General features: G+C 60.6%; 1 protein-coding gene across 1 annotated transcript in view; it reads right to left on the bottom strand.

The window, feature by feature from the left end:
• Positions 1-494: 494 nt before the first annotated feature.
• SORBS3 (sorbin and SH3 domain containing 3) overlaps positions 495-19670 on the bottom strand; it is a 40789-nt gene continuing 21613 nt past the window's right edge. Inside the window, exons 4-22 of the mRNA XM_065399054.1 lie at positions 19468-19585; positions 18351-18595; positions 17877-17940; positions 17444-17479; positions 16929-17004; positions 15350-15446; positions 14681-14752; positions 14108-14167; positions 13468-13554; positions 10767-10819; positions 8195-8340; positions 6230-6321; positions 5692-5738; positions 4255-4369; positions 3474-3599; positions 1856-2383; positions 1394-1500; positions 827-933; positions 495-556 (exon numbers count right to left, since the gene is read on the bottom strand). Coding sequence (XP_065255126.1) covers positions 495-556; positions 827-933; positions 1394-1500; positions 1856-2383; positions 3474-3599; positions 4255-4369; positions 5692-5738; positions 6230-6321; positions 8195-8340; positions 10767-10819; positions 13468-13554; positions 14108-14167; positions 14681-14752; positions 15350-15446; positions 16929-17004; positions 17444-17479; positions 17877-17940; positions 18351-18595; positions 19468-19585 — 2238 coding nt within the window. The remainder of the gene's footprint in view (positions 557-826; positions 934-1393; positions 1501-1855; positions 2384-3473; positions 3600-4254; positions 4370-5691; positions 5739-6229; positions 6322-8194; positions 8341-10766; positions 10820-13467; positions 13555-14107; positions 14168-14680; positions 14753-15349; positions 15447-16928; positions 17005-17443; positions 17480-17876; positions 17941-18350; positions 18596-19467; positions 19586-19670) is intronic.

The raw sequence follows: 19670 nt of genomic DNA, 5'->3' as shown, positions 1-19670 counted from the left end.
AGGGAGCCCCACGGGGGGGGGGGGGAGTAAGGCTGGGGGATTGGTCCCCACTAGAGGGAGCCCCACGGGGGGGGTAAGGCTGGGGGACTGGTCCCCGCTAGAGGGAGACCCACGGGCGGGGGGGGGGAAGGACAGGAACTGGTCCCCATTAGAGGGAACCCCATGGGGGAGGGAAAGGACAGGGACTGGTCCCCGTTAGAGGGAGCCCCAGAGGCAGTGCTGGAAGCTGAGCTGAGTGACTGGGACAAGGAAGGGGGGGGTCTGTTACTAGGAGAGGCAGAGGCCCGTCCCAGTGCCGAGCTCCCCAGCAACAGCCACCAAAAGGGTCCTGCTGGGAATGTCCGTGGGGGCGGGGGCTGGGCTGGTCCCAATCCCCATCTCCTCGTTCCTCTCCTTGTCTCAGGGCGTGACGCCGGCTCTGGGTAGGCTGCAGGAGCCTGAGTTGCAGATGCAGCTTCCTCTTGGCTCGTGCTGGGGTGTGGGGCAGGGGGATGTTACACAGGGGCAACGTAATTGCCAGGGAAGGTGCCGAATTTCTGGGTTCTCCTGGACACACCTGGGGGTGGGAAGACAAAGGGAGGGCCATGAGGGAGGGGTCTGAGGCTGCCCTGCAGGAGAAACTCACCTCTTTCCACCTGTCCCTCTGCCGGACGGCCCTGAGGCTGGTGTTCCCCCCGCGGGCCGGTCCTGCACCATCCCCTACGGTGCCCCCGCTGGGAGAGGCTGGGACTGGAGTCACTAGGAGCTCCTGTCCTGCTCCCACCAGCACTCCCATGGGTAGAGTCTCCCTCCCTCCACCTGTTAGGCTCCCAGCCGGCAAACGTACCCACAAACCAGCCGTCGTCACACTGCTGCATGACGTCCACCCGGTCCCCTTCATGCAGCTCCAGCTCGTCCTCATTCTGGGGTCTGTACTGATAAATGGCCCGGAACCTGCAAGGCACCATCAGCCCGTGAGATCCTGCTCCCACCTCAGTACAGCTCATGCGCTGGCCTGGCACAGCGGATGCTAGGAACCGTGCCGGGCCCACCGAGTCAGCAGAGCCCCCTCCCTCCCATCAGCCGCTCCCGCACTGCATCGACAGAGACAGGCACGTTGGGGGCACTCAGCCCGCCAGCAGGGGGTCTGCAGTGTTGGGGGGGCACCTGGTACAGCTGCCAGCAGCATCCGCTGGTCGCAGCTCACTGAGCGAGCGGCTCTGAAAAGGCCCTTGTTTGGGGTAACAATTCAGACACTGTCCCAGCCCAGCGCCTCAGCGGGGTGTCTGCAGCCAGCCCTCGGCATGGGTCACTTCCCCGGGCTGGCTTGGCCGGCTTCCAACTGGAGTAGGGGGTCTCTGCTCCTCTCCACCCCTCACCGAGACAGGGAAGCCGCCGATCCGGCTACACTTACGGGGTCCACTGTATGCTGGAGCCGTTGTCAGATGGGGGGGCCTTGGGGAGGTGCCCAGCACCACCCAGATGGCAGCCGGCAGGTACTGGGGCTTCAAGGGTGGAGCTCTGCAAGGGAGAGGGAAGAGTTTGGTGCACTAGACAATGAGCAGCGCTGGGAGAGGGTGCCGGAGGTGGAGGGGATGGGCACTCCCACTGCGTCACTGGGGGAATTAGCCCAGTGGTGGGGAGAAGGGAGGGAGAGAGCCCAGAGGACAGATGCTGACCCCCACGCATGGGGGGCTATAGGGGAGGGTGGTTGCACTCCAGGGTTGCGTGCAGGTTCACCAGCTGTCCTGGGACAGCTGCAGGGGCTGCACTGGAGGGACCTGGGGTCCTTGCGCTGCAGGCTGGGCAGGGCAGGGCCCCTGGGGCAGGGCGATCCGGGGAAGGAAGGACTGAAGGAGAAGCACGACTGTCTCACCTGCCCAGGGAGCGAGGAGGGCGCAGCAGCGGGTGGAGTCTCCTGTGGCCGGGAGGGGGCCGGAGGCTGCGGGCTCGGGCTCAGACTCAGGGGGGAGAGCAAGGTGGTGCTGGGGGCCAGCTGGGGGCTCTGGGGCCCCTGCAGGACGCTGGATGAGACTCCGGCGTGCTGCAGCTTGGGGGAGGCGGGGAAGGTGAAGCCAAAATGGCGCGGCGAGGACGACAGGGCGCCCCCCTCCGTGCCGCGCCGTTGGGCAGTGGGAGAGCCCGCCAGGAAGGAGGACGAGGGGTCGGAACGCTGGCTACCGGGCGAGTGCAGCTGGGCTGGTGAGCCTGCGTGTGCCAGCAGCCATGGGGAGGCAGGGGCAGTCAAGTTTGGGGAGGAAGGGAACTCCTCTGAGGCCTTGACCCGCGGCTCCTTCACCACTTGCACGTAGTTGGCCGGGAAGATGCCCTGGCGGCTGGTGCCAGAGATCCGTCCCTCATACCAGTTCTCATCCACCTTGCGGACCAGACAGATGCGCTCGCCCTGTGGATGGAGAGAGGGGCAAGGTTAGGAGCCCCCGAGATAGGGACATGGGACATGCCACACGTCAGCCTGTGTTGCATCCGTCGTCAGGCTTCCTGCCCTTCCAGAACAGACCAGCCCACCCTGGTACTCTTATCTCCTGCTCCAGCAGGTCCAGCCAGTCTGGTTTCCTGCCCCCTAGCCCCACTGGTCTGTCCAGTCATGCAATGTCCAGTCCAGCCGGCTGCGCAGTGCTGTGCCATGGAGGGGAGTGCCGCTGGTGCTGAGCAGCTCAGCCCCCAGAGCATGCCGCCTGAGGGTGATGCTCGTTTTTAGCCCAGCGGGCGTCACTATGACATGGCTCTTTGCAAGTGGATTCAGTGCTGGGGAAGGGCTCTGGACTGGCCACTCTGGAGACCAACACCTTCTGAGCATCCACAAAACAGGTTCGGGCCAAGATCACCTGATGCTAACCTCTGAGGACAGGACAAGAAGCAATGGGCTTAACTTGCAGCCAGGGCAGTTTAGGTTGGACATGAGGAAAAACTTCCCAACTGTCAGGGTGGTTAAGCACTGGAATAAATTGCCTAGGGAGGTTGTTGAATCTCCATCATTGGGGATTTTTAAGAGCAGGTTGGACAAACACCTGTCAGGGATGGTCTAGATAATACTTAGTCCTGCCGTGAGTGCAGGGGACTGGACTAGAAAACTTCTCGAGGTCCCTTCCAGTCCTATGATGCGCCACCACCCCACACATGCCGCATCCCCAGCTCAGTCCCCAGGAGAGACCAGTGCAGAGAACTACACTGCAGGGGTAGCCAGGGGACAGAGGGGTTAGCCCGCATCACATAGGCTGGGTCCCTCTCCACTACGCCTCGTCAGGGACGATTCCCTGAGGCTGCCAGCTACAGGGCCAGGCGCTGGTCTGAGACCCAGCAAACAAAGTTCATGGAGGCCACTGAACAGCTGTCAGATGGGAATGACTTTTGGTCATTACCAGCCTGGGCTGGCACTGAACTGTGACCTGAAGGTAACAGCTTCTGCAATGAGGTTCCTCGTGACCGTTCTGTGCTCCCCGCACCCAGCACCCCTTACCAGGCGGGTTCTGTACCTTGCGGAAGGACAGCTCCACCGCCAGGTCCCCTTTGAAGTTGTACTGAGCCAGGGCGTCTCCGTACTCCAGCACCTGGATGGTGGGTGGCTTGATGGGCTTGGGCACTTCGGTGGGAGGCAGGATCTGTTTGGGAGAGACAGGGAGCAGGGTAAGCGGAGCACGGCAGCGGCTGGTGGGAAGCTGTTTGTCCGGAGCGCCCCATCCAGCCCTTGCCTCAATACCGCCCCCTCTTGCTGGGGTGGGGCATGTTCCATTTCAAGACCCCCAGGTGTAGGGGAAAGGGGTTAACCCTTTCAGTGCTGCTGGCCCTCTCCCTGTACCCTGCTATCAGCCAGTCATGTCAATGGGATATTAGGAAACGCCTGGTCTATTCTAGCTCCGCAGGCTCGGCACATCCAGCCTGTTCAGTAGCAGTGGAGAGGAGATCTGGGCTGTGCTTGGGAAGAGGGAGCTGTCGGGTCTGGGAGCGCTCGGTCCCCACGGGCGGGCAGCTGGTCCTGCCAGGGTTTCTGCTGTCCTGGAGTCTGAGTTACCTTCGGGCTCCGGGAGGGGTTGGAAGAGGGTGTTGATGGCTGCCCCTGTTCAGATGCAGGCGTGATACCAGCACTGGCCATTAGAGGGCACGTCTCTATTACTCCATGCACCTGTGCCAAGTGCTGAATTGAGAACACTGTCCAGGGAGCAGCTTGCCAGCCTCGATGCCGAGTTCGGGACCCGCCCTGGGCGTGCGCCCCTCCCACCAGGCTTGCAATCATGTTAGCAGCAGCCCTGTCCTTACCTCCACGTAGTTGGAGGGGAATATGCCCACCCTCCCATAGTGCTCTCCTTCCAGCCAGTTCCTGTCCACCTCCTTGTGGATATAGACGATGTCTCCCTTCTGCATGGTCAGCTCCCTGAAAGGTCAAGGCAGAGCGTCATGGCCCACAGGCCCTTCCCGGGGGCTGGCGCCTGCCCCCTTCAGCCAGCAGCTCCCTTGCCCCTAGAGCAGTGGTTCCCAAACTGGGGTTCGTGAACCCCTGGGGGTTCGCAAAATGTTACAGGGGGTTCTCGGGAAAAAATTCCCTAATGGCGGACAGAGCTGTGCCTAGAGACACTGGGGCCAGCAGCCCGGAGCCCCTGGACTTCCAAGAGCTAAACAGATCAAAGCAAGCAGATCGATCACACTGAGATTTAAACTTCAAGACTCCTTATAAGAAATGCAAAGGGAAGTGGATATTTTTTGCTGTTTTTAAAATTAACTAGGCAGCTAGTGTTGTTCTTAAAATTATTATGAATAATAAGTTTAAGCTTTGTTGTAATGTGCGTTTTTTGCCTGGACTGTTCAAGACCTGAATGCTTGTGTAGGACGAAAGTGAGATCTTGGAAGAGTGTTGCCATTTTCATAATGTAATAAAAATACTGTCATGATAAATAATAATTAATAATACATAGTGTGTAATCAGCATGTCCTAAAAACCAATTTTATATTTCCAAGATCACTGCTTTTCTAATTTATACTCAGGTAAAGGAGAAAATCCCTGGAAATATTCATTTTTAGGAGGGGGTTTGTGAGACTTGACATTTTAGTGAAAGGGGTTCACGGGTTGTTAAAGTTTGGGAACCACTGCCCTAGAGACATCCGCGGGGTCAAAGAACTGCCTGTGACTCCTGATGCTGGGCTGAGTCCTGGCTCCCTGCCCTCAGCAGGGACACATCTCAAGGCCTGGCTGTAGGGAGTTCACTTGCTGCTGACCCGGTCCTGCTGGATGCCCACTTCGCAAGGGGCCTGATGGAGCCCGAGGCTGAGCCAGGCATTAGGTTCACCCTTCAGGACGTGCCAGCCCCGCTCTGGTCCATAATCGCTATCCTGGGAAGCCTTCACTTCCATGCATTCTTCTCTGGTGAGGTTAGACCCAGTGAGGGGGAAGTCGGCACCCTCTTCCCGGCCTGCCCCAGCTGCTCTCCTCTCTCTGCAGGAGCAGCCAGGGGACAGAGGGGCTAGCCCACATCGCATAGGCCAGGTCCCTCTCCACCATTCCCCGCCAGAGACGATTCCCTGAGGATTCAAAATGACCAACAAAATCCACCCAGGAGAGGGAGAAAATACAGGCCAATTCCACAGCTGGCACGGTGGCTGGGTCCACTAGGACAGAGTGGGATAGCTACACCGATAGGAACAGACCCGCTCAGGGACCTCGGGTCTGGAAATAACAAAGATCCACTGAGTGCCACTTACTTTGGGGACTCGGCCTGGAAGTCAAACTTGACGCGAGCAGCTTTCATCTGGGGTGGGGGAGAGAAAGGGTCAAAGAGGGCAAAACCAAATCAGATCACAGCCAGAGCCCCGGGGTCCCCCAAGCCAAGTCCAGTCCCTAGAACCCAGCCTCCTACCCTGTAGTCACTGATTCCTGAGGGAGATCCAGAACCCACCCACTGCTTGGTCACTTCTCCCAGTGCTCCTGGGTCCCCTGAAGAGATGCCAGCCCCAGTCACTGGCTAGTTCTTCTCTCCCGTACACAGACTGGTGACAGTCTCCCTTGTCTAGGCCCCTAGCCCTGCAGCTGGCTCGGTAGCATCTATGGTTACTTGGCACCACGGCAATCCCCAGAATCAATGACTGGCGCCAGGCCCGCGCTAGCTGGATGGAAAGTGACCTGCTGCCCCACCAGCTGCAGACACACCTGCAAGCTCTCTCCCATGTCTCGCCAACCCAGTGTCCCAGCTCTGTCAGCTGCAAGTGGAGGACGTTCCCAAGGAAAAAGGCCGTGCCTCACCTTCTTGTCCTCTCTCCTCACTGGTCCATCCACCGCCTCTATGGGCTCACTTTCATCAGCCAAGGGGCTTTTCCCAGGGTGGCCTGGGGGATCTGCAGGGAACCATGAAACAGGGGGATGAGCACGTCACCCTCTGGTGGGGCACTCACAGCTCTCCTGACAGCCCCCATGGCTGAGGAAGGCGGGTGTTACGAGGAGACACCCAGCACTGTTCCAATACCACGGGTTGCTCTGAATCTGCAGAGACAAGATGCCAGTAGAGGTGCATTTCCCATCCCTATATCCAGCCATCGGCATGGGAGGGCTCCACACACCACAGGCGGCTGAGTTGGAAGGACCAGGACACCTGGGTTCTGAGTGCCTGCACCTCTCCCAGACTGCGAAGAGGCGGCGTAGTCCAGCGGTTGGGAGTCAAGAGACCTGGTTCTAGTCCCAGCTCTGCCACGAACTTGGACGAGCTGCTTCCTCTCTCTGTAGGCTGAGGACGATTACTCTAACCCGCCCCTCCAGTCTGGACTCACTGTCTCAAAGTATTAATAGCACCTCTAGCTCGTCTCAGATCTCAAAGCACTTTACACAGGAGGTCAGTGTCATTAGCCTCATTTTACACTGAAACTGAGGCAGAGTGGGGAAGTGACTTGCCTGAGGTCACCCAACAGACCAGTGGCAGAGCCAGGAACTGAACCCAGGTTTACTGAGCCCCAGTCCAGTGCTCTATCCACTAGGTGATACAGCCCATTAACATTCTCCTGACAGCTCACGGGCACGCAGACTCCTTTGCATCTAACAAAATAGACTCAAATAAGCAAATTTCTGAATTTCTGCCAATCCAGCTGCTCCTCAGTGAACATGACCAGAGCTCTGCTACTGGGGTACATCTACACCAGCCAGTGCCCAAATTACAGCTCTCTGTCTGTGACACCATCCACTCTTAGGCCATTCATATCGAGCAGCACAATAGGCCCAGAGCCAGGTTGGGTTGGGCCAGGAGACAGCTGTGCACCCACAAGCTGCTGCCTTGTTCTCCAGAATCTCCACTTCCATTTAAAAAAAAAAAAAAAAAAAAAAGAGTATGTTAAACATAAGAACAGCCTCATTGGGTCAGACCAAAGGTCCATCCAGCCCAGTATCCTGTCAACCAACAGTGGCCAATGCCAGGTGTCCCAGAGGGAGTGAAGCTAACAGGTAATGATCAAGTGATCTCTCTCCTGCCATCCATCTCCACCCTCTGACAAACAGAGTCTAGGGACACCGTTCCTTACCTATCCAGGATGGGTAAGCCAGTTCTTATGTTCTAACTTAAGTTCTTATGTCGTTGCGGTTGGGAAGAAAACCTTGAAAACTTGAAACACGTGCAGGTAATGCAGTGACATCTGCCTGAGTCTGCAGATAGCCTGCAACAATCGCTCTGAGAGGGGCAAACTGCCCCATTCATCTCAGTGCGGGTTAGCTTGGATGCCATCAGTGACACTTAAGTGTCAGCAGAGTTAAATAGGTCACTACTCCAGTGGACAGAGCTTGGTTTTTGGGTGGAGCTTGGAAGGGTACGGCTCTCTTCCCCGCACCCCAGTTCGACCTCTGCCCAAAACCCAGTGCAAAGGGAGGAGCCCTTAGATGGCTGGGTTGAGTCCGCGGGCAGCTGGGAAGCCATGCCACTGGGGTGCGGAGGGGTGGATGAGACCAGTGCATGTAGCGTCTTACATCCACGATCTGACCACAGGTGAGCCAGAGAGGGATGCTGGGTGGGGAAAAGGGGAAGGGGAAAGGCAGATGTCAAGGTAGTATTCAAAGCGGGGGGAATGGCTCCATGGTTTGGGGGGGATTCCGAGCAGACAGGACAGTATGAGTGAAGGAGGGATTGGAGAGGGCTAGAGTGGAGGAGTGAGCAGCAGCGGGGGAATGGGGGTCAGAGAGGCAGAGAGGAATAGCTCCTTGAAGGACATGGCTGCGTGCTGAGATCCTCACCTGTCCTGGGGGGAGACCTGCTCCAATCGCTCGTGGCCAGGCCCAGGCCCCCTCTCTCCATGCTAGGGCTGGCAGGCGGGCGGTGTCGGGCAGCGGGGGGGCTCTGCCCCAAGGCAGGATGGGAACAGCAGGCAGACGGCAGGCTGCTGGAGCAAGAGCAGAAAGTCAGTCAGAGAGACTATGGGCCTCTGTGGATAACCAGGCCCAAAACCAGGGAGCCCCGGCCCGATCCCAAGAGGAAATCAAGGGACCAGGTCATGGCTGGTGATCCATAGAGAGGGATTATCTGCTAGGACGCACAGCCCACGCAGCGACACACAGACCCTGCATGCCTGCCCCCCTCCCCAGACAGCCCCCCACAGACTGGTGCCAGGCCTTTGGGAACAGCTAGAGCCTCCTATTCCAAGGGCCTGGTGGTGGTTGGCTTGGGAGTCCTAGGGGGTGTAACATAAGCAGGGCGCTGACAGCATGGCGTGCCCCCCCCCCCCCAGCAGGGGTGGGTTCCTGTGGGGGAGAAGCGGGGTAACTGGGGCTCCAGTCTGGGAAGGGAGAGAGCTACCAGGCAGCCTACTGCACCCCGAGGACAGCCCTGCCCAGACCCCTTGGAGCAGACGCACAGCGTACCCCCAGCTCAGCCAGGGGCTGCTTCTAACAGGATGCAGAGGGCACAGACTCCAACCGCTGGCATTACTTCACCAGTGGAGAGCTATGGCCAGGAGCAGCTGACACGGGGTGTGTCCCTGCTGGGTCCCACCTCCACCGCCCATGGAAAACAAACCAGCCCCGTCGCTGGAGCCGCCCAGGGGGAGTCTCTGAGCAGCCAGCCAGCCCCACTTGGCTGCCAGGCAACCCGAGACACAGCCCCTGCTCTCAGCCTGCTTCCCCTCCTCCCCCATGGCCCTAAAAGAGCCAGACCCCTGCTCCCACCCAGAGAGCCAAGCCCTCCCTACATCTCACCCACAGCCAAACCAGGAGAAGGCTGGGGGTCAGGACTCCTGGGTTCTGTTCAAAGCTCTGGGAGCAGGGTGGGGTCTAGTGGGTTAGGGTGGGGGGGCTGGGGGTCAGGACTCCTGGGTTCCCTTCGAAGCTCCAGGAGCAGGGTGGAGTCTAGTGGGTTAGTGTGGGGGGCTGGGGATCAGGACTCCTGGGTTCTAGTTCCAGCTGGGACGACAGGAATCTGGGTTCTGGCCTTGCAGCTGCCCCTGCCACTACCTCTTTGCCCCTGCGGGCCATTGCCCTGGCCAGGTCCCAGCACGCCCTGCCCCCCTCAGCCAGAGTGGGTACACGACGTTTGCTCCTACCCTGGCAGCCAGGCGGGTAGCGCTGGTTCCTCCCTTCCCTGTGCAGGGCCGCGCGGCAGGAAGCACTGAGACAGCAGCAACAACAAGGAGTTGGCAGGCTACAGCCACTTGGCTAAAGTTTAACTTTGAATTCTTAAAGGAGCAGTGCCTCTTTCCCAGGCACCTGAGCGATGCAGAGGGAAAACAAGTGGGCCTCCGGAGAGGGTGTGTGGCAGAGCAGGACACCTGGGGGAGGGGCACCTTGCCCTATGCCCCCCTTGTCCAGAGACAGACAGGGAGTGCACTTACCTCGTGACTTGCTCCCTGTCCTCCTCCCCGGGAGGCCCCTATGGATCCACTACAGCCCCCAGGAAGGAAAGCAAAGGCCTGGCTTCTTGCAGGGCCTAACCGCCCATTGTTTATGGTAGGACCTACAAGTGGAGTGTTTGTTTTTGATTCCTGTGGCTGCAGGGACAGAATCTGAGGCTTCAGAGGAAGGTTTCCTGGGAATTCTGCTTAACCCCTTGTAGGCGCTGCCCTTGTGACTGATGGTGAGAGAGAGCGAGGAACCGCCCCGGATACTGAACATGCTGAAAGAATGTGATGATCTGCTCCAAAATGAAAGTGCATGGAAAGAGCAGACAGACCCCAGGCTCCGAGCTCAGGTCACGCCTATGCTGGGAAACATCTGCGTTGCTGTGGGGTGGGACCTGACAGAGCTCAATGTGAACTAAGCTGGCTGGCTGGAAAATCCCTGCAACGGGGGCATGCGACCTGGGAAAGGCACCTGGCTGGGAGCTGCAGCCCCATTACCTGCCGGGGAGCAGCAGGCTGTCCAGGGCAGCGGTGGGGCGCTCGAAGGTGTGTGCTCACCCAGGCACACCCTGGCATAGAGGCCCGCACGGCCCCTTGGGGACGGCTGCTAGTTGCCACCAATCCTCTGGTCCTCCAATCCCTTCCCAAGTGCCCTCTACCCCCGCTGCCCAGAACAAGCGGTTCTGAGGAGCCCTAACTCTTGAGGCTTAACTTATGAGCAAGGGGCTCTTCTTTCCTTCCTCTCTTCTCCCGTCACACCCTTCCTTCCTCTCTCTCCGCCTCGCTCGCTCTTCAGCTCTCCCCCGCTCCCCCCTTTTCTGCACCTCTCGTAATCCGCTCTGAGCTCACCAGCCCCAGGCAGCTGGGCGGACCGAGCTGCTTGCGGGATGACGCCAGCTAACCAAAGGCTGCCTCACCTGGGCGGGGGACGCCCGGCATGCCAGCCCGAACACCCCGTTTTACCTGGCTGTACTCACCGGGCGACAGAGGCTGGGCAAGGGGAGCAAGCGCAGGGAGCCGCCGAGGAAGTCTGCAGGGAGACACAGCGAGAGACGGGGGGGAAAGAGAAAATTAATCATCCAAGAGGCTGTCTTGTGTGGGAAGCCGGAGTCTAAGTCCTGGCAGAGAGGAGCCAATAACAAGCCAGCAGGGAGAGCTGGCCCATCCGGCAGGGAGGGAGAGCCAGTCAGTGGGGCCAGAGCAGGGTCCTAGAGTCCAACATCTCTGCGGGGGGAGGCCAGGGGTCTCGGCGCCATGGCCCCTGCAGAGAGAGGGGGACAATTGCAAGGGAGGCAGGCAATCAGACCAGGGGTGGGCAACCTATGGCATGCAAGCCCATTTTTACTAGCACGCTGCTGCCAGCCGGGGTCCTGGCCATCGGCCCTGCTCAACCCCCTGCCTGCCTGGGTGAACGGAATCCTAGGCCGGAAGCAGGCAGAGCAGGGCCGACGGCCAGGACCCCGGCTGGCAGGAGTCGGCGGCCAGAACTCCAGACTGTCAGCTGGCTGAGCTGCTCAGCTTACCGCCAGTCTGGGATCTGTCCGCCGGCCCCGCTCAGCCAGCTGCCAGTGTAGGGTTCTGGCTGCCGGGCCCTTGCCAGTTGAGGTCCCGGCCCCGCTCAGCCCGCTGCCGGCCTGAATGGACGGAAGCCCGGGCCGGCAGCGGGCTGAGTGGCTCAGCGCGCTGCTGGTCTGGGGTTCCGTCTGCTGCCTGCACTGCCTATCTGGGGTCCCAGCCGCTGGCTCCGCTCATCCCGCTGCCGGCCCGGATGGACGGAACCCCGGGCCGGCAGCAGCTGAGCGGGGCCAGCGGCCAGGACCCCAGACTGGCAGCGGGCTGAGCGGTTCAGCGCACTGCCAGTCTGAGGTTCCGTCTGCCACCTGTGCTGCCGGTCTGGGGTCCCAGCCGCCAGCCCCGCTCATCCCGCTGCCGGCCTGGATGGACGGAACCCCGGGCCGGCATCAGCTGAGCTGGGCCAGCGGCCGGGACCCCGGCTGGCAGGAGCCGGCGGACGGAACCCCAGACCGGCAGCGCGGGTTGCAGACAGAGCCCCAGACCAGCAGCGTGCTGAGCCGCTCAGCCTGCTGCGGGTCTGGGGTTCCGTCCGCCAGCCCCTGCAAGCCGGGGTCCCTGCCGCCGGCCCCATTAAGCCCGCTGCCAGTCTGGGGTTCTGTCAGGGGCCCCTGTAAATGTAAAATTTATTTTGGCACCAGAAACCTTAAATTACTGAAGACTTGGCACGCCACTTCTCAAAGGTTGCCGACCCCTGCAATCAGACAGACAGAGGGCCAGGGCCATGGAGATAGGGGGAGGCAGAGAGATGGGGAGACAGGCAGGGAGGGACAGAGGTGTGTCGCATAAACTCCCAAGCTGCCACCCAAACCCGGGCCCACGGGGTTTGTCAGTGCGAATGGGGGATCTGGGACTGGTTCTTTTTATTGGGGTTGGGGGGAGGGAGAGAGCAAGGCTGGCAGATGGACGGAGGACAGACGGACAGTGCCTAGATGCTATGGTGACGGCGTGTTAGAACTACGACAGGTAGATAAAGGAAGAGTCTATCTTGGGATAGGCGATAGATTAGATTAGACAGAGAAATGAATGCGGGGGTAGGCAGGTGTTACAAAATAGCTAAACAGACAGTGCCTTTGGGGGCAGAGAGGGGAGAGTGGGTCCAGAGATAGAGCCTGGTACCCCGCATGGCTATTGGCAGAGAGGGCTGGGCAGCAGCGCCAGGCCTGGATGAGGCTTTGACACCTCTACCTGCAGAGCGCCTCCTGTGGGAACCCTTGCTGGGGATTAGCTCAGCCAATCCAGGCCCGTGCGACCTTTGTACCCTGGTGGCGGGGTCTGTAAGAGCTTCCCCTACCCTCGATACTGGGCTACCCTGGCGCTGCCCGCCCATCCCAGCCAGCAAGCAGAGCTGCTGGCAACGTCTCCACTGGGCACAGAGTCAATGTCAAGCTCCTGATTCCTGAGGAGAGCGAGGGTCTGTGAGCGTGTGGACCAACCTCCCTGTTCCCCTGAGCCAGCCAGCCCCGCAACCTGGGGCTGGATTAGAGTCAGTGCCCCCGAGGGGGAGAGAGGCCCTGTATCCCTGCGACCCAAGAACCTCTTAATGCCAGCTGTCAAGGGGCCCAGAGGTATATCCTGATTCGGGTATGTTCACTGTGGCTCACCAAAGACCGTCACGCGAGGTCTCAAATGAAAGCCAGTGTCCCACTGGTTGCTAGTATCGTGGGGAAGGGTACGTGCTGATGCTACGTCAGGCACTAGGGCTGTATACGGACGGACAATATGTCCGTAGAGCGTGGATCCAGGCACCAGTCCCCAGCAGGAGCTCTGCCAGTGGGAGGTGAGAAACGGACAGCTCTCCGTCAGGATGCAAACTCAGCGCTGTGTGCGGACACAACGGATGTCATTTACACGCGAAGCCAACCCAGAGATGTGAAGTCAAGAGGCAAAACACCCCTCCCTTCATGCACACCAGCCCCTGCTGCTCTGCAGTGATGAGCGCAGGCCCCAGGAGGCGCTGGCGAGGCCTGCGGGGTGGGAGAGAGAAGAGGATGTGGAAGGGAAAGGGCACCAGTTGAGCCAATTGGTCAGCGGGAGCTGGAAGCAATAAGCAGCGATCGCTATGCGGAAAGGATTGCCCCCGGGCAGTGGAGGCAGCGGGGGTACCTTGCAGGGGTGCCGATGTGTCTCCAGGGCTTTCATGTCCTTGTCCAACTCCTCGCTAAGCTGCTGCAGCTCTCTCTCCAGTAACACCTGGTTGGGGGGAGACGGAGACAGCGTGCGTCAGGGCCCAGCCAGCACCCTGCCCGGTCGCACTCACGGAGGGGGTGAGGCCGGGCCGATGCCAGGGTGTGACCCTGCCCGGTGGTGCCGGAGGGGTGGTGGGGGGGGATGCACATTGACGTGATGCCCCAGTGCCAGGACACCGCAAAGGTGCATCGGTACCAAGCTGGCACGGTGTGGTGTTGCCACGGCGATGGGGCATGGCGGTGCCACGGGGTGAGGATGCCACGGTGCTGTGGCCACATGGTGCGGCTGTTGCCTTGTCAGCACTACAGCCTTTGCTGACCAATTTAAACCTCTGCCCGACCACCCATGCCGTGAAAGGCAGGGGGGGCGGGGGAACAAAGCACCATGGAAGCCAGTAAACACAGCTGCAGAGCAGCTGGCCCAGCCACGACCCCCTCCCTCCTCTCAGGCATTTAGCACACGCTCACTGGGCGGCATCCCAGGGCGCAGGGCAGCCCCGGCTTTGCTAGCGTGTGCCTGGCACATGCCCTGGCCGGCCCAGCTGCACGGCACTTACCTCGATCGGCTGGGACGGCGGGGGAGGCTCTGCAGGAAACGGCGCCAGGGGCTTCTTAGGCTGCAAAAGTCAACAGGGCGGGGGGAGTGGGCCGCAGTCAGCAAAGCACCAGCTCTAGCAGGGACTGGGAGAAGGTGGATCCGCTCCAGCCAGGGAGCGCGGCAGGATCATTCCCTCCCCAGTGGTGCTCCTGCCACTCCCGCTGACTGTTCTCCGGCCACCGTGCTCCCTCCAGGAGGATCCCAGGGTTCCTGCATTGCAAGGCGGGTTGTGAGCCCGCCCTGGGCGTGGGGCAGGGAGCCAGCAGCCCTTCTCTAGGCGGGGCTGGTGTGGGGGCCAGTGCACACTGAGCGAGGCCAGCGGGGTGTCACAGGTGGGGCTGGACTCAGGTCCCAGGGCTCAGGGGCCTGCAGGGAAAGTCCCTTGCAGAGGGAAGACACTGATGGGACATGGCAGGAAAGGGGGGGCAGAGGGACATGGGGGGAGCTGAGATAGCGGCAAGCAGCCCTCTTGATCCCACTGCCCCCATAGCAGCTTGGGGGGGGGGGGAGAAGAGCACCAGGAGGCTCTTACCAGGCTCCCCGTCTCCAGCTCCTTCAGAAATTGGTACCAGCTGTCAGCACGTCCCGCCTGGGGCTCTGCAGCCTGCAGTTGGGACAGACAGAGAGAGCCACCCTAGCACATTCCTACGTCAGGCCCCGGCCAGCAGTCCTGGAGCTGCTGCCTGGGAATCTCGCCCTGCACAGCAGCCACACACATACACGTCATGCCGGGCCACGCTGTCACCCCGCACCCCCAATGTAGCCTCAGGCTCCGCTTCCCAGCCCTCCCACCCAGCGCCACGGAGCACAAGCCAGTGATCACGCGGGATCGGCACACAGGAAGGCAAACAGCAGGCTACAGCTCTCATGTGCAGCTCTGGGGCCAACCCCTGGAGCAGCGCCGGCACAAGGGGCTGACCCAGGACGGATCCCAAGAGTTCGACAAGATCAGTGCAGGCTTTCTCCAGCCGGGAGACGCCACCGCCACTAGATGGAGCGCAGCCTGGGCTCCGCTTCCCCGCTCGGGCTGTCCCGCATTAGTGCAGACCCCCTAGAAAATGCCCCCAGCCCAAGAACTAGCCAGTATAACGGAGCTAAGCTGTGTGGAGACACGTCTGTGCCAAAGGAAATGCCAAGAGCTCCCCCGCCCCCGCCCCCAGAGCAGGCCTGGGGTGGTGCCCAGGCGGGGAAGGCTCCCTACCGGATTGGGATGGTCAAGGACGGACGATTTCCCGGGTTCGTAGTCGAAAATGCTCCTGGGCTCCATCGCGGCATCGTCGGCTGCCTCCTGGCCCCTCCTGCGGGGGAAGGGAGTGGGGTGACAGCAGCTCTGCCCTGCTGCCTAGCTCCCGAGGGCATCCCAACGTGCTTGCAAAGGGCACTGCTATTCCCTTCAACAGGGCTGCACGGCGCCCCCTGCCTCCCGATCATGGGCGACACGGAGGGGCAGATGCCTCCCACCGCTCCCTGCAGCACAGGGGCTGTGCTGGAGCACTGTGATCAGCAAGAGGGAGAGCGCCCCCTACTGAGCCACCCACCCCTATAACACAGCACCCCTAGGGCTATGCTGGGGCATTGGGATCAGCACTGACTCAGAGGAGGGAGTGCCACCCACCCGGCCGCCGGCAGCCCAGGTTCCAGGTGCCCTTACCCCTGGCCTCAGGGCTGGGAGCTATAAGAGGCACTTGAGTGGCTGTTAAGACACCAAGATTTTTCCTTTAACCGCCATCCCATCATTGCAGACCCTTGTGAAGCAGGGGGGCTTTGTCCAGTGGCGGCTAAGCTGGGTGTAAGCATGTGACGGGGAGAGACGCATGCTGGGGATCCCACCACCTCGCAGGATTCACCAGTGCCCCTGCAATTTGTCCTTATCTACTAGGGGCTGCTCAATCCCTGCAGGGGACAAAGTCGGACATGAGAGGGTCCCAAAGAGGCAGCCAGTCACTCCAAACCCAAGCATCAGGATTTAAACCTTAGACACAAAGGGTTTCCCGTTGGCAGAATGACCTTCTTCGGCTGCGGCTTAACAGTGGATGGAAACCTGCTGCCTGGCTCTGGCAACCCTGCGCCGTGCCGGCAGGGTCCCAGACAGACTGGGGGGAAAAGCTCCAACAAACTTCATTTTCCAAGCTGGTGGAGGGTTTGTATGGAAGAGGAGCAGCCCCTTCCTGCCCTTTGCAGCAGGGACATACCTGCTGGGATAGTGCAATAGGACACACCCATCTGGGCACAAAGAACAGGAAAAGCCTACGTAGATGAAGTGGCATTTCTTTCCCCACAGTGCTGTTATCCTGTGGAACTCGCTGCTGCAGGATGTTGCTGCTGAGGCCAGTGGTTTGAAATTTGGATTCATCGCTTTATTCAAAGAGACTCTGCACCTCCACTCCTAGCCAGCGTCAGATTAGAAAGGCCCTCAGTCCTCATCCTTCAGGGTACAAGCTGATCAAGACCCGGGGCCAGGAAGGCATGTCCTCACAAGAGATGATAATGCACACTGGGGTGGCACAGGAAGGGTTTTGTATGCACCAGAGGCAGGATAGCTGGCTAGATCAGCCACTGCTCTGTTCCAGCATGGCACCAGGTCAGATTGCAGAACCGCCTGGCCAGTTATTTGAGCTGGCGTGTCAGGAAGTGCCACAGTGGACAAATGAGTCGTTGATCTATTCCAGGGCAGGGATACCAGCCTAGAGGCCTGTCTCTTCCCCTCCCCACCTCCGGCTTGCCCCACAGGAGAGGCGTGCATGTCCCATCCCCCCAAGCACTCCCACCTCTATACTCACCAGTCCAGGCCATTCTGCAGGTAAGAGGAGCCACTTGGCGTGGGGCCCTTTTGTGCAAGCGCCGGAGGGCGTGGTTCTGAGGGAGACAAACAGGTCAGTGCCCAGTGCGGAAAGGGGTGCAGCGCAGACTCCTGGAGGGACAGGCAAGGGATTGTGTGTTCCCGCAGGGCACCACCCCGGAGCCCAACACCCTCCACCCCGCTTGCTCTCTGTGCACAGGGGGCTGCAGGGCCCTGTGAGGGCCTTCCCAGGGGGGTTTCCCCTATGAACACCCCAAGCCCTGCTCCCTATGAACACGGGGGCAGGGACTGGTGAGGGGAGCTGTGGTCCCTATGGACACCCCAAGCCCAGTTCCCTATGAACAGGGGGCAGGAAGCTGTGATCCCTATGAAAGTCCCAAGCCCTGCTCTCTATGAACAGTGGTTGCAGAGAGGGGACCCCCAGGCCCTGCTCTCTGTCCCGATGTTAAAGGACTTGATACTTCCCGTCCCCAGCAAGCAGGATGTGATGCTTACCCGTGCAGTGGTGGAAATCCCAGTCCAGCTGCGATTCTGGAAGAGGAGGGAGATTGGTGTGAGCAGGTTCCCAGACAGGGCAACGTCTAGTGTGGCACATGCTGGGGGTGCAGAAATCAGCTCCCCAGCTTGGGTCCTTCCCTCCCCTGTCTGCTGGGAGGCAGGCTCCCTCACCCAACCCAGCAAGCAGGGCAAGGGGGGAGGCCCTTGGGAATTCTGGGAGCAGCCGGGATGTGGCCAGGAACAGGCACAGGGGAGTGGGGCGGTGGGGATAAGGATAAGGAGAGACACATGTGGCAGGGGAGCTGGCAGAATGACAGACTCGTTACATGCCACAGGACGGGGAGGGCACGAGAGGTGTGTGGCTGCTGCAGGAAGGCCCCTGCACCTAGCATGTGGCTCTACGGGGAGCCGAGGGAGGAGGTGACCTTACCTGGGAGCTTGCGGTGGATCTGCTGGAACATGCTCCGGTACCAGTCCCGGGGCCTGTCCACGCTCTGCCGTTGGAAGCAAACACACAAGGCGTCAGGAGCAGCAGCCCTGCAGCAAGGAGACTAGGGGGGAGCAGAAAGCTACAGCGGGGTCGATACGCCATGGCTGGGGGGGCAGGGCAACTGGCCCCAGCCAGGTGTCAAATGATGGCCAGGACATTGCATTTAACTCGTATGCAAAAGACGCCACCTCCTGCTGCACAGCGCCCCCTAACACCGCACTGGGACACTGAGGTCAGTACTGGCTGCAAGGGGAGAGTGCCTCCTCCTGAGCCCCCTACCCTTCAGCACGGCGCCCCTTTGCACCGCACTAGGGCACGGGGATCAGAACCTCCTACACGCTTCCCCTCCCTGCAGGCTTGCCCAGCAGTGGGGTTTCTACAGGCCCGTTAAACCCACTCCCGCCCTGGACTCACGGATCGCGATGCGATCGGCATCCCCGTCTCATCCACCGGGCCGATCCCATCGTACTTCACCCATCGCTTGTCCTTCCTCTTGCTATCCTTGGTCCAGGTGGCAGACCAGGGGGCTGCGCGGGGCACAGGCGGGGGGCCGTTCTCCAGGGGGCTCATTGCCGACTCAGCTGGGAGGGGAACAGGCACTGCCTGGGAACTCAGCGTCTTCGTTGCTTTGGCAGGCCAGGTCTGGTACCAGTCGCTCACTGCAGGCAAGGCGGGGAGAGACAGAGATGGGGTTCAGGGCATGGGTAGTCCAAGACTTATGGGTCCTGCTATATGCCAGAGGGCCTGGGCGGTGAGCACAATGGCAGCCCCATTGATAGCAGGGCCCATGTCCCCTGGACAGACACAGGGGCTGACAGACAGACTGCCACACAAAGTGTCCAGGTGTGGGACCAGGAGTCCAGGGACCCCAGAACAGCCACGTTATTTTTAATGGGAGGCCCCAGCTCCCCACTCAGCGTCTCTTCCCCACCACCGTTTAAATGCAGCGCTGGGAAAGGCGGATCCGAGTCCCTGCTCTGTGAGCTCTGGGGGCACCCCACACTGTGAGCACCAACCTCCCGCAAGCATGGCTGTGGTGGCGATGGGCTGCTCCAGGTGGGGACGTGCCCAGATCCTCTGACTGCCCGGTACTATCCAGCCCAAGAAGGGGGCACATCCGTTCTGGCACTAAGGGGCCACACCTCTCTCCCTGCCCCCTGCCAGAGGTGCCTCTCCAGGCTGGCTGAGCTCGGTGACTCCCCCAGGCTGCCCCCTGCTTCGTTAGTCAGAGCTGGCCTGGGAGAGAAGCTGGGCCGAAACCTGGCAAAGGGAGCGGCCTGGATTTGAGCTTCTTCTGTTTCTCAGCCCCTGAGAATTCTCTGTCCTCCTGGGGACCTCCAGCTTGCAGGCCGACAGCCGCTGCTAGGGGGATGCACTGAGACAGCTGCACCTTGAGATCTGGGCATCCAGTCACGTGGCCCATGGTCCCCAGAAACAGGGCTGGCTGGAAAGGGCTTTTGAGCCAGAAGGGGCTCTCCCGGGTCTCTGTCTGAGCCCGGCACTGTGCGGCACTGTCCCTGGCTGGAGTTACCTGAGCTCCTGGGGGCTGCTCTCCTAGGCTCGGCAGTGCCATTGCACGCTGTGCGGGGAGACGTGTCGTGGAACTCAAAGTTCAAGGTGTTGGAGCCGCAGTTACGGATCACGGGCACCTATGGGGGAGGGAAACAACATGGTTCCGCTGTGCAGGGTGCAGACATTGGGCACCAAGGAGTCAGGATGCAGGGGAGTCAGAGG

The sequence above is a fragment of the Emys orbicularis genome, chromosome 2 (genome assembly GCF_028017835.1).
Source record: "Emys orbicularis isolate rEmyOrb1 chromosome 2, rEmyOrb1.hap1, whole genome shotgun sequence".
NCBI lineage: Eukaryota > Metazoa > Chordata > Testudines > Emydidae > Emys > Emys orbicularis.
Note: the sequence above shows the minus strand (reverse complement) of the source record. Positions and strands in the feature narration are given on the sequence as shown.